Source organism: Castor canadensis, chromosome 3 (genome assembly GCF_047511655.1).
Source record: "Castor canadensis chromosome 3, mCasCan1.hap1v2, whole genome shotgun sequence".
NCBI lineage: Eukaryota > Metazoa > Chordata > Mammalia > Rodentia > Castoridae > Castor > Castor canadensis.
Window position 1 is genome coordinate 181,855,853 of NC_133388.1, and position 14,598 is coordinate 181,870,450.

Here is a 14,598-nt window from a genome sequence, read left to right on the forward strand (position 1 = left end):
CAGCAGAGAGAGCAGCTCACCAGCTTTGACTCCGTGTACCTCTCCCTCCCAGCCCCATGGCCACTTGTTCTTGGGCCCACTGTGAACATCTGAGTGTGGGGGAAAGAGGCATAATGACTCACACAGAGAGTTTTAGGGAGGCCTTTATTGAGGGCAATCACTTGAGCTATCAATATTTTGAAAGGCCTAGCAATATACATTTTCTTTCTCCTTTTTGATACAGGGTTTTGCGATGTAGTGCAGGCTGGCCTTGAACTTGAGTCCATCTACCTCCATCTCTTGAGTGCTGGGACTACAGGTGGGAGGCACCGCACCTGGCAGAAATCTGCATTTTCAGAGCCATACCGACCTTCCCTTTCCTCATCCTAGGCATCACTTGGACCATATATCATATGATATGGACTTAGGTCCATTGTTAATATAAGTGTGATTAGGGTGTTTTGTTGAGTAGCTAACCTCTAGCACCTTTCCAAGCTGGATGTCAGTATGGCCAGTTATGAAAAATGGTGTGAGTCAGGAATTGACCTCAGTCTATCCACATTTTGTCCTAAAACATGCTAACACCTTTGATTGAGGTATTGGTCTTTGAGGGAAGATTTTGATGGGGGAGTAATAATAGAGTCTGACTCCGTCACATGTCTGGATTTTAAGAACATCTTATGACAAGTAGGACACGAGGTGGTGGTCCTCCCCACAGAATACGATATTCAGTTACATGTGTCTCCAATGTCATTCAGTGCTGTGACATTCCATCTCAAAGCTTCCCATAGCTGTCTGATTATATATGGTGGTGTGTCTGGGTTAATGTGTTATCATACTGCTCAATCTGATACTTTTGAACGTTGAGAGAACTTATATAGGGATTTCAAAACTTGGAATGCAAGACGCACATCTTAAACATTGAAGGAAGCAGACTTTTTTTTTTTTGCTGGTACTTGGATTTGAACTTAGTGCTTCATGCTTGCTAGGCAGGCGCCTTACTACTTGAGGGACTCTGCCAGCCCTAGACTTCATTTTTAAGTAAACAAAATCCCCCAAAGTGTGGCATTGCAGATAGTCCTTTCCATCAGTTCTAAGCAATATTAATCCTTACAGGAAAAAAATCAGAATAAAGTATTCATTTGTGCTTATCAACAAGTATTCAAGGAAAAGTAGGAGTTATTTTAAATATTGCCTCAGGCGAAAAAAAGATAATGATTTTATTTTTTAAAAATGACATTTTCAAGTGGCCCCTTTTTTTGCTTTGCTATTTTAACTCTGTCACTTAGATGACTTTACCACCTGTTGAAATAAATCGAGCTGCATGTGTTTGGTGTGTTTGTAATCCTAGCTACCCAGGAGGTGGAGGCAAGAGGATCTGGAGTTGAAGACCAGCCCAGGAAAAGGTAGAGGCTGGTCTCAAAAACCAAAAAAAACCAAAAAAAAACCAAAACCAAAAACAAAAAAAACCCAAAAGGGTCATAGCTCAAGTGGTAGAGCACTTGCAAGACTCTATTACTGGGAAAAAATTCAATTTATAGGGTAATTCAGATATTTATCTATAAAATGATCCAGGACCATCCCCTTTGGCTTAGTAATTCCTGACCTAGGAATTTATCTTACAGACATGCAAAATGATGAATAAGCAAGGCTATTCATTGTAGTGTTATGCATAACAGCAGAAGATTGAGAACCACCTATAGGCTTATTGACTGGAGGAACTGATGAAATTATGATATAGGTATATAAAATATAGGAGGAAGTTTATGTTTTTTAAGCTGAGCAATAATTTAAAAATGTTTTTGTCTTAAACATGCTATATTCTCTTGCATGCATTAACTATTTAATAAAATTAAATTAAAAAATGTGAAAAATGTAGCTGGGTGCTGGTGGTTCATGCCTGTAATCCTAGCTACTTGGGAGGCTGAGATTGGGAGGATCACAGTTGTCTAGCCTGGGCAAATAGTTCATGAGACCCTATCTCAAAAATGCCCAACACAAAAAAAGGACTGACAGAGTGAGTGGCTTAAGTGGTAGAGTGCCTGCCTAGCAAGCATGAGGCCTGAGTTCAAATTCCAGCACTGCTAGAAAAAAAAAAGAAAGAAAAATGTGTTTTAAAAGAAAAAAATAGATGTATTTGTTTATATTTGTATGGACTGCCTAAAAGAATACCCCATATTTAAAAGAAATCCATAATATCGATATCCTCTGGAGAAGGGAACTGGGTGATTGGCATTAGAGAAGATAAAAAAAAATACTTCATTGTACATCCTTTTGTGTGTTTACGAGTTGTGAGACCTGTGAATATATTATTCATTAAAAATAGAATTATGACTAGTGGGGTGGCTCAAGCAGTAAGGATGCCTGCCTAGCAAGTGTGAGGCCCTGAGTACCACCACCAAAAAAAAGTAGAATTAAAAATTAAAGAAACCACACCTTCCCTTATATACATTTATTCACTCAACTTAAAAAAAAAATAAAGACAACTTTTAACATGTATAGCTTCAGCTGCTCTCTGCAGTTCAAATTTCCTTGACCCAAAGCAGGAAAAGTGAAAACACATTGTTTTTCTATTATCCTGCTGTTAGCCCATTTGCTCACTGGTTCTAACCTATTGACTTGGCTTCTGTGAGTCAAGGTGAGACCTCTACACCGCTAAGGATCTGTGTGTGCCCGCGAGGGGCAGATTTCTGTGCCCTCCATGGCTTTGAGCTGCCATTTGGTGCAGAAAGGTTCAGGAAGCCCATGAGCTCATGCAGAGAGAGGAAACCTTCAGAGCAGATATGCAAAATAGGAAAAACCAAACTGAACACTCACCACAATACTTTAGTTCTGACGCAAGATGTGACGGTTCTCTTACGCATTTATTGTGATCACTTCTTCAGCAACACCAGCTGGGAGTCCTAGAACTCAGCTCAATTCTGACACGTCTACCTGGAGTTAGAGTCGGTTCCCACAGGTCGGAGGCTCAGTCCCTCAACACCATATCCTACTTCAGATGGCAGTCATAAGTCATAGTTTGTCACATACACTTCTGACTATAAGTTGGAGTTCCCATGACCCTCTCCTCGGGTTTAATTAATTTGCTAGGATGGCTGAAGAACTCAGGGAGACCCTTAGCATTAATTGGGTTGTTATATTAATAAATGATTTGATTAAGTTTGCAGACAAACAGCAGATGGAGAGATGGAAGGGTCCTGACTGCAGAAGCTTTGGTCCCCATGGAGTCGGGGTGCTCTGGGCACATGGATATGTTCACTAACCCAGAAGCTCTCTGAACCCATAGCACAGGGATTTTATGGAGGCTTCATTATGGAGACTTGATCCACTATTAACTCCGTTTCCTGCCCTTCCACAGTCTCTGGAGACTGTGGGATATGGATGGAAGCTCCAACCTCTAATCCTGCCCTGGTCTTTCTGGTCACCAGTCCTCATCCAGGAGTCACCTCATTAAGACAAGAGACACTCCTATCCCATAGGAAATTCCAAGGGATTCAGGTGCTCTGTGTCAGAACTTCCTCTTGTCCAGGAAATTGCAAAGGTCTTAGGAGCTCTGTGTCAGGAACCAGGGTCAAAGACCAAAAATGAGAACCAAAGATTCTTCCAGTGCCCTTGCCTAGAAGGAGCTCTGTCTTAGGAACTTGGGGCACAGACCAAAGAACCCTCCTGTGGCTCAGGAAATGAAAGGACTTTGGAGCTCTGTGCCAGGAACTGATGACAGACACCAGTATTTATATTTTTTCTTATTTCATGGCAGATGTGATTTCTTAAAACAAGTCTTAAACTAGCACCTTGAAGGAATTCATAGTGACAGCTGACACACATTGAACACTCATTTTGGGGCAGGTACAACTCAAATATTTTGCATTAATTATTAATCTTCACAATAACTTTATGAAGTAGAAACTGTTATAATCCCTACTTTTTGGATAAGGAAAAGGACATAGGTGACTTGCCCAAAAGAGGTACTATAAAGGAACATGATTTGAACCTGGCTCTGACTCCAGAAGGCAAAATGAGGACATTGCTGTTCATGCTGGCCGTGGGGCTGTAGAAGTGACAGCTTACGGAAGCAGTGGGGTGGCTTTAGTATTCCAAGGGCCTGAACCACAGATAAGATTTAAGATTTAATCTTTTAGGATATGAAGGAGTCACAGTAAACTCTTAAGCAGGGATGTGAGAAAACTAGCCTTTTTTCAGGGTGGGCTTTGTGGTGGGTAGTTTGGGGTTGGCAGAGGGAACAGAGAAGACCTGTTGGGGGGAGCCCTCTGTGTGCACAGGTGTGGGGTTTGGGGGTGGAAGTTGAGAGTGGAGCTGAGAGATTTTGTTGTGAGGTGGAGTTTGCACTAGTTGAAGATCACAAAGGAGAGAACAAGTTCATCTGAAGAATGGTCCAGGAACCATGACAATGACATCCTACTGTTGTGTTCAGGGGTGCTCAATGCTCTGTCAGGTTCTCTGCCCACCGCCTCCGGTCTCTTGTAATCGTGCCCTACGCAGTTCTTGGAGATGGTGTAGCAGACGCTGTCAACCCCCCACCCTATTACTTCCCTTCCTTACTCTTCCTCACCTGAGGGAAGCACCCTCAGAGGGTAAATCTCTGAGCTGGGTGCTGCACCATCTCCCAGGGGTCCCAGTGGGGTTGATACCCAGATGCCCACAAATGGCTTAAAAGCCTCTTCTACAGGAAGAGGTTAATAGATACCAATAATTGATGAACACTTATTGAACTCTAGTTAAGCCACGTGCCAAGCTCCGTGCTCAGTCTTGGTCTGCATTATCTCATTTGAGCATCCCAGGTTCTCTTTGATCTAGGTCCTGTTGTCATCCTACTTCACAGATAAGGAAGATAATGCTGAAGGAGATCACCCAGCTAACAAGCAGCCAATGTGGGATCCGTGGGATCCAACCCAGGACTGTTTGACTCCAAAGCCAGTGCCCTCCCCAGCCAACCAAGGCTAAAGGTATGCAGGCCCCTCCCCATTTTGGCTCCATCTCAACCCATCCTTTCCCCATCCATACTTCCCCTTCACTGGAATTGAGACTCAGATTTTGACATCCTGGAGATCAACCCAGGGGCCAGCATCTCGCTGCTGAGTAGGGGTTAGAAGTAGGTATATAAAAAAGTGTGACACTTTTTTTTTTAGTACCAGGGTCTTACTGTATAACCCGACTGGTCTGGAACTCACGACCCTCCTGCCTTGGTTTCCCAAGTTCTGGGATTACAGGCACGCACTGCCATGTGTGGCATAAGTGTGACACTTTGGTTGCCTTCTGTGAAAGTCTGGGAGCCTTATTTTCTCACTGGATTTTGAAATCCATCTTGATGAACACATTCTTGCTCTCTTGGTACACAAGGGGGAGCATGTAGCACAGGAATGAGAACGCTGGAGGGGTGAGTGTTCTTGCTCTTGACAGGGAAGTACTCTTCATTTTGCTTGTTTCATTATAAAATCCTTGTTTTTCTTTTCTTTCTCTGAACAATTTGAAAGTAAGCAAATTGTAGACATCATGAAGTATCACATGTAAACACTAACACAGGATTTCCTAAGAACAAAGACATTAAAACATTTTTCTACCTAATCGCAATGTTATTATTGTGTCTAAAAAATTTAACAGTGATGCAACAGCATTACCAAATGTCTTCCAAATACCTTCAAGATGTCCTTTTCTTTTGCTTTTTTTTGATCCAGAATCAATTTTGTCTTCCTTTAATATTAGATCATGTCATTTTTTTTTTAGAATATTTTGCTACAAAATGTTCATAATTTTCCATTGACCATTGACTATTCCACAAGGCTGATTTGCCATGACTTACTAATACACTTACCTTGTTTATTCGTATTATAAATATAACATGGTGTTAAATGAGGCTCTCCCTTTCTCAATTTTGATTCAATAGATACTGGAATCCCAAGTGAGTGTGAGATTGCTGTCATAAAGGAATTTACCAAGAGCTACAGTGCAGGTTCCCTGGAGGGGCTCTGATGGAGGCTGGGTACAGGAGGCTTATTGTGTACAAGGGGGCTTATTACAGTGATGTTCTGGGACCAGTACCTGGGGAGAATACAAGCAGCAGGATGAGGCAAATGGGGTATTCCGCTGTGATGTAGGCACTATAGGGTCATGGCCAGTCCCCAAGGTGTTCTGGAACTGACATGGTATTCAAAGTTGTTCATGTTGAGGCAGGAAGCTGATTCTTTATACCCCTAAAAGGACCAAGTATGAAGAGTAGATTGCCTCTGTGAAAGGGATATGGCGTTGGTAAGCTCTCTTTAGCTTAGGGTAATTTTCAGAGAGATTTGGGGTAGGGATGAGGGTGTCAATCCTGAAGGGCAGATGTGGTCAGGGATCACAGTACCTACCACACCAGGGAAATGCCTAATCTTGCCTAATCTTGCATCCCCTCAAGTATTTAGAGTGAATATACAAGTGATCAGAGTGAGGCCAGAGGGAGGAAAGGTGAGAGAGCCTACCAGAGAGTGTAGGATGAAGGTGCTTGCTCCTTCTTCTCAAGTGGGCAATGGGGGCTTCCAGAGGACCACATGTTGAACTTGAAACCCATTCCCTACAGTTGGGAGAAGACAGAACTTGTCAGAGTGGCCTGTGGCAGAAGGACACAGAAGGCTGGGTTTGGCCCTGTTCCCAGGGTTTGTTGGGGCAAAAGATGACACAGTAATTCCTGAGGCTCAAGTATGGGTGCCCTAGGACAGACGGTACTGTGCCAGAAGATTTTTGAAAACTTTTTATTTTGAAATTCATTTAAGACTTGGAAGTTGCAAATATGAAAGAGTTCCTATGTGCCCTTCATCCAGTTTCCTCAGTGTTAGCATTTTATATAACCACTATGCATTGTTAAAACTAGGATATTGACATTAAAATTGGTACAATACCACAAATGAAACTATGGACCTTACTTGAGTTTCATCAGGATTTACTTGCCTGTATGCGCATGAATAGTTTATAAAATCTTATCACGTGTATAGATTTGTATAATTACCACATCTGGAGATCATCATCAGGTTCCATAACTATGAAGAAACTCCCTCATATTACAGCTTTGTCAGGCCTTGATGCCAACACCAATCCCTGCCAACCACTGATCTGATCTAGATTTTGTTATCTGGGACCCTCTGTTGGTGATAGGTTGCCAAAATATGAGGATTATCTCTCCAGGAGATAATCATCTCCCTTGTTCTGAGAATTAAAGCTGGACAGGTCCTCAGAGATGGAAATTGCCAAGGATTTCATACAAAGTGAGACCAGCTTGATAAAGCTGCAAAGCCTGGGGAGCAGGAAGTCACTGGAAGTCAGTTCAGGTAGCTGCAGACAGAACCACTTACCTCTTCACCTCCCTTCCTTGGATCCTCAGGATCCAAGATAGCAGCTGGTGAGTGGAGTAGACTTATGGGCAGAGGTGGGAGAGAGAAGTCATGTGGGATCCCTGACTTTCCCTGCATTTCCTGGAACTGCCAGCTTTTGCTGAGAAGGGGAGACGCCTTTTGAATGAAAACTGAATTGTGGCTAACTTAATGAACTGACATACTGAATTCTCTATAAAGACCATGACTGGGACTTAACATGACCACCAGCCTGTCATTACCTGAAGTTGACCACAGCAGGCCATGGCCTGAAATCACTTTTATCTAGAGTCAAAAACAAGTTCCTATGGCTCCCCTTCACCATCCCCCCCATCTGAATAAATTTTAATGGGATGATGGGAGAAAAACAACAAAGTTGTGTTTTGATTATGTCAACAGAGCAGTTACATAAATAATGTGGAAGTAAACATCTTCTATACATAACCCCCTTTTTTTTCTTTTTTAACATAACTGCTCTAGGGCAAATTCCTGGAAATGGGATTACTAGATCAAAGGTTGTGGACATTTTTATGGTTCTCAAGACATATTGCCAAATTGCTTTATGCTCGCTGCATTCCCATCAGATATATGAATGTTTTACTGCACTTTTCAATAGCACAGGATACTATCATAAGATTGTGAATGTTATGAGTTTTAAATGGTATTTTGATATTTGGAATAATTTTAAAAGTGTTTTTATAATATAATTTTTTGCATTAGGCATTTTGTCAATTTCCTTACGTTTGGCACTAGTATCTTGAATATAGAATGTCGCTGAGTGTCTGATTTGATAAATTAATTACTGGCCATTCATATCCAGCTTCCAGAGGGTTCTCTGAGCATTTAGATGCAGATTAAACCCTGAAGTTTGGAGAGGCATGTTATAGACTGAATGTAAGTGTTTCCCCACTCCCTCAATTTCTTTTGGGGGGTGGTATTGGGGTTCAACTCAGGGACTTATGCTTGCTAGGCAGGCATTCTACTGCTTGAGCCATTCTGCTAGCCCTTTTGTTGGTTGGGTATTTTTTGAGATAGGGCCTTGCAAACTATTTTCCCGGGACTAGGTTTGAACTGTGGTCCTCCTGATCTCTGCCTCCTGAGTAGCTAGGATTATAGGCATGAACCACTGCACGGCTCCCCCGCCCCAATTCTTATGTTGGAGCTCAATCCCCCCAATTCAATGGTGTTTGGAGTTGGGCCTTTGGAAGGTGATTAGTTGTAGGTGAGGTGATAAGATTAGTGTTGTTCTGAAGGCAGGAGGGAAGACAAAAGCTTTTTCCCTGTTATGTGAGACTCTGTAAGAAGGCAGTCACCTACAAGCTAGAAAGAGAAATCTCACCAAACCCTGCCAGACCTTCATCTTGGACTTCCCAGTCTTCAGAGTCACGAGAATTCCTGTTGTTTAAGCCACTACCTAGTCTGTGGGATTTTGTTATGGCGGCATGAACAGACAAATATCAGATATAAGGGGGACACTGCCATGTCCTCAAGGGCCCATGTGAGCTTGCTCTCACCAGGGCTCCCTAAGCCTCTCTGTGTCCACTGCCCTGTGATAAGGGCTACCACCTGCCGAGGTGGACATATCTCATAGCTGGGGAATGAAAGGGATAGGCTGTCAGGACTGAGAGATATGGCTTGAGATCTGAAGAAGTCAGTGTCTCATCTATAGTGGCTCTCACAGGGCTGTTTCTCAGTGTTGCCCAGATGCACCCATTCTCTGGTGAAGCCAAAATTTCTATCATTTCAGTCGCTAAGCACCCTCATTTGTTGGGGACAATGGCAATGGTGCATGAGCTTTGTTCTCAGTTATTGTGTGAGGTGTGTTATTTCTTCCTGATGGAGCGAGTGGGGTCTCTTTTGTATTGACTGTTCTCTCTTAGCTCATCTTTTTTTTTTTTAGTGATTTTTTGTATTGTGGTGTTGGTGGGCAAACTCTGGACCTTGCACATACTAGGCAGCCAATCTAGCACAGAGACACATGCCAGCACCCTTCATCATCTATGACAGAATTTTCCATGTAAAAATGTACAAACAGTGGATGATAGAACATACATATTCAATAGATACGGACTAATATGGGGAACATTTACATATTCTGGTGAATTCAATCCTGAGCAATCTTAGGATCTCCTCAAAATACCAACTATTTAATGAGCCAGAAGTAACCAGAGATTGGCCTGCATGTCTGTGCCCTCCTCCTTTTTAGCATCAGCCATATGACTGGCAAATGCAAAGAAAGAAGCAGAGCCTGCATCTTAGTTAAAACATTATAAGCGGAACATATAAGGTCACTGACCAACTCCTAAGCTGTTCACTTCCCTTGGCTTTTGGCTCTGTTCTCTAGCTAGACATCTTCAACACAGCTTGGCAAGGAGAAAATGACCCTATTTATTATATGCATTACAACTCGCACCCATGCTTAAGTTTCTTTTTATTTTTTTATTTTTACTGTTTTATTATTCATATGTGCATACAAGGCTTGGGTCATTTCTCCCTCCTGCCCCCACCCCCTCCCTTACCACCCACTCCACCCCCTTCCTCTCCTCCCCACTCTTAGCTCATCTTTACTCAGCTCCTCATGATGAAGGGTTTTCAGTATTGTGAGAGAGGTGTATAAAGTTTATATAAGAAACCCAGCTGGGTGTGATGGTACATACTTGTAATCCCAGCATGCAGGAGGCAAAGGCAAGAGAAAGATCGTGAGTTTGAGGCCAGCCTGGGCTACCTAATGAAGCCCTGTCTCAAAAACAAAAACAAAACAAAACATAAAACAATGAAACTGTCTGCAATATTTATTGTTGTAACAAATTCCTTGTTTTAAGTTAACTGTCTATTAACCTGTATATAGTCCTCACTCCGTAAGTGTAGGTCCTATATGTGTGTATATTTAAATAAACTTCTTACTTTGGAATACTTTGGATTTACAAAAAAGTTGGAGAGTTTCAACATACTCTTTGCATGGTTTCACTTTCCTTTAGCATTAACATCTTATATTATTATGGTGCTTTTGTCAAAACCAAGAAACTGCCAGGTGTGATGGTGCACTCCTGTAATCCTAGCAGAGAGGCTGAGGCAGGAAAATTGAAAGTTCGAGGCCAGCCTGGGTTATATAGTGGGTCTCTCTCAAAAATAACAACAAATCAAAAACAACAACAAAAAACCCCAAGGAATTAACATTGGCATTGCCATTAACTGAGCTCCAGGTTTCATTGGAATTTGACCACAGATGTCCTTTTCCTGTCCTGTGGTCCAATTTATTTATTTATTTTTTGGTGGGATGGGGCTTTGAACTCAGGGCTTCATGCTTGCAAAGCAGGCATTCTACCACCTCCAATCCATTTTGCTCCAGTTATTTTTGGTGATGGAGTCTCCTGAACTGTTTGCCTGGGCTATCCTTGAACCACGTTCCTCTGGATCCCAGCCTCCCCTGTAGCTAGGATTGCAGGCACAAGCCATGGTGCCTCGTAGATCCAATTAAAAATGGTACATTGTACTTAGTTGTCGTGTCTCTAGGGCTAAAAATCCCAAAGCTGAGAAACATGTCATCAACCCTGATGTTGCTTGTCCTCCTTACCAACGCAGAGCGGTGTGGTGGCACATAGATTATGCCTTCTTCTAGGCACTTTGCATGTATCACCGCCTGTATCACTCACTCTGTTACTTTCCTAAGTCTGCCATAACAAATCACTACAAACTTCATGGCTTAAAACAGTAGAACTGCATTTTCTCACTGTTCTGGAGGCTGGAAGTGGGAAATCACGATGTCAGCAGGGCTACCGTCCTTCTCATGGGAACTTAGTAAGCCTTGGGTTATTTAGTGAGACCCACTCTCAAAATAAAAAAGGGCTAGGGACACAGCTCAGTGGTAGAGTGCTTGCCTAGCATGCACAAGGCCCTGGGTTCAACCTCCATTACAAAAAACCCAACCAAACAAAAACAAAACCCAAGCTGTCGGCTCTGAGGGTGCTCATTGCTGCTGGGGTGTCATTGCTTCTGAGGCAGAGTTAGGAAATATACATATGCACACTAAGACACACATCTGTATTTATTTCAGTATGCGCTATGTAAATATTAAAGACCATATGAATGCATTCATTCTAAGGTAAATGCATGAGTGTCTGCAAGACGTCTGTTCCCCAATAATAAAGAGAACAGACACATTATAATGTCGCAGAGGCAATTGCTGATTGTCACTATCACCAATCAACTGGCCGGGATCTTTTTTTCTCCACTCAGAAACTGCAAGTGAAGGGTGGCTCTTCTTGTGTTGGCAGGCATGATACCTTGAGTGCCAAAAGCTTATGGACTGGGCAGACAGACTCAGAGGCTTATAGCTCTAAGTCCTGAGAACTAGAGGCTTCTGGTTCCATGCCTTAAAGACCAGACATTTATGGCTGTGGGTGCTCAGGTTCGAGGTTTTGGTTGCACTCAGCCGCTAGTGTAGTCCTTAGCTCTCAGCAGTCACCAGTGGCAGCAGCAATGAGCACTAGGTAGGGACCAGAGTCCCCTCACTTCTGCTTTTCACACCCTTCTTTCGGCTTCCACCGTCCTTAGTTGTCTCTGGAACTCTTCAGCCACTTTCTCGCCTGCTAGCTGCTGCCACTGCTGCTATCACTGCTGGGTGCTGGTGCTGCCATCTCTTCATGTTACCAGCTCAGCCTATTCTACCCATGACAAAGACCACAAGTAGGCAAGAAAAGACCATTCAGGAGAAGCCTTTTATTGGACCTAATGCTGCAACACCAGGGTCAGCACAGGAAGGTCTCTCCTGGAAAACTGGAAACCAAGCAGGACAGCCCAGTTACACAGCCAGAAAAGGTGTATGGCATGCAAATATGACATCATAAATTGCACCAATCACAGCAGTGCTTCTAGGTGCAACAATCACAGGCCTTACTGAAGGACCAATCACAAGCCTTCCATTGTACCCATCCCAGGCTTTCTGCTGAGCCACCGGGGGAAGTTCTTCCTCCCCAATCCCCCTCGGTGACTCTAGACTTTACCAAGCCCGGTGCTGGAGTGATTTTTCCAAGGTTGGTGCAGGTTGTCTGCAGAGATGGTGACTGGATCAAGGCCTTGTAGAGCGGGAATCGTGGTTTTGGTTGTAATGGTTTTTGTGGTTAAAGTGGGGTGTTCCTCATGGTAGTGGAGGATTTAAAACAGCTGTGCAGTTTAGTTGTTTGCTGATTGGTTGGCAGTGCTCCCCTTGAGGCAGCCTGGCATGGGAAGGGATGTGACAGTTGTCCCTCAAGCAGTGGAGTGGAGTGGATTGTTCTCCACAGTTAAAAAGTTATTTGAAGGAAAAAAATACCCAGGAGTATAAGCATCAAAGAATTAACATGAAATTAACATTGTTTTTTTTCTTAAAAAAATTTAAATTAATTGTACTCAAAACTAACATTCTTAGCAGTGCTCAACAGAGCTTCTTTCCTACAATGCTTAACTGCACTTCACCCCCTGCCAGATGTCCCCAGGGAGGTTGGGTCCCACTAGTCTGTCTCAGTAGTACTTGTTTACTTTCAGATTTTATGTGGTGATTCAGATTGCTGAAGTGTCAGAGACCTGACCTCATATGTTTCTAGAAACAGAAGTAAAAAAGTCACAGCAGTATCCAAATCACATTTCATAAATTGGTGTTCCCTGGAATATTATTATGGGAGGTGTTAATGGACTTGTTCTAATAAAAAGGGTTCTGTGGTTTGGAAAACTCAGCATCCTTGGTCCCCTACACTTGTATAAGGCTAAAAGAGTTTTTAAAAATGTGTTTTCTGGAAAATAATGTATTTCAAACAAAATAGTTATCAGGTTACTTTATGAGACAGAAGAAATAAGAAGAACAAAAAGTAAATATGTCCAACCATTGCACAAATTTATTTGGAGCTAAATGTTGATCTGTGCGATAACCTGAAATGTTTTCACTGGGAAACATTCCCTTACTGCTTTTTAAGGGAACCTGCCATAAGCTATGTCTTCAAGTGACGTTTAAAACCTCAGGGGAAGGGCTGGTGGAGTGGCTCAAGTGGTAGAGCACCTGCCTAGCAAGAGCAAGGTCCTGAGTTCAAACCATAGTACTACTAAAAATAAAATAAAAGCTAGAGGGAAAATTGGATGAATTCTATCAAGGACCAAATATATTCTTTAGAAAAAGAGATTGTTAATCCTACCACTGAACTACAATGTCACAGGAGTTAATGGAAAAACAAACAACAAAGGCAAAAAAAAAAATCTTGTTTCAAAGTAGTCATTTTGTGGACAAAGGTAGAAACCTACAATCTTTCCTCCACCACAGCATCTCATATTTAAACCTGCTATTTTTAACCTGATGGTGGGACTCCCAGCTAATGCTTATGAGATCTGTGTCTAGACAGAGGAGAAACACAGGAAATGAGTTGCATTGTCATAGCTGGAGAGAATTTAACCTAATGTCTTCTAGCTTCAAGCTGGACCTGCTTTTGAAAAAACATTTCTTCTCTCTGGAGAATTTCAGGGAATAGCTATAATAATCCAGGGCCTCTTTGGGGAGCACAGCTATTTTGGTGGGAAAGGAAATGAGAACATGAGTTTACTGTACTTGGATCATAAACAGAGCTCAGCCACTTGGAGAACACGTTGGCTGTCCTGGTGTGGATTCCAAGTATGAGCTGGTGACTTGTGCTCGCTCTGTGCAGGACACATTAACATGATGTGCAGGACGTGAAATGGCTTCCAGAAGAGCAAGTTAAGATGGGGTTGACAATTCTCGATCGTTATCAACAATCCTATGGGTGGTTGCCACCATACCCTGCATTCCAGCCGCAGAAATGGAAGTACAGAGAAGTTTAGGAATTCTTAAGAGTAGCAGAACTGGAATGTGGATCGAAATCCATAGGATTCTAGAATATATGTTCTTGAATATGTTACTGTTGAGAGCTACTGTGAAGATGAAATGAGGTGATGTAGGTAGCACATTTATTACAGTTCTTGGTCCATAATAAGCAATCACATTGAATTCCAGCTATCATTTACAAGGGTGAGTAAAATAATGCTGGTTTTCAGTGATGAGGAGAGGACACTTCTGCTGATGTGAGACACGCAGAGCTTGGTGCTCGTAAGTGTCACTGAGTGGAAAGGAACAGTGGTGACCAGGGGCTGTTTCATGGGTTTGTTGCTTGCAGTGTGGCAGTGGGGCTGCAGGTGCAGTGGTGGTGGTAGTTGGTCAGGTTAGAGAGCTTGTGGAATATTAAAGAGAACTGGCCCACACTAAGTCTTAGTGTTCACC

General features: G+C 42.6%; 1 protein-coding gene across 5 annotated transcripts in view; it reads left to right on the forward strand.

Annotated features, from left to right (window-relative positions):
- Ntaq1 (N-terminal glutamine amidase 1) overlaps positions 1-14,598 on the forward strand; it is a 56,350-nt gene that overhangs the window by 19,984 nt on the left and 21,768 nt on the right. For 4 of the 5 annotated variants that reach the window (XM_074069163.1, XM_074069164.1, XM_074069166.1 and 1 more), the window contains exon 6: positions 4,820-4,943. The exons of the other annotated variant lie outside the window; for it this stretch is intronic. In XM_074069163.1, the coding sequence (XP_073925264.1) occupies positions 4,820-4,941 (122 nt within the window). In that variant the 3' untranslated portion in view covers positions 4,942-4,943. The remainder of the gene's footprint in view (positions 1-4,819; positions 4,944-14,598) is intronic. 5 annotated transcript variants of the gene reach the window in all.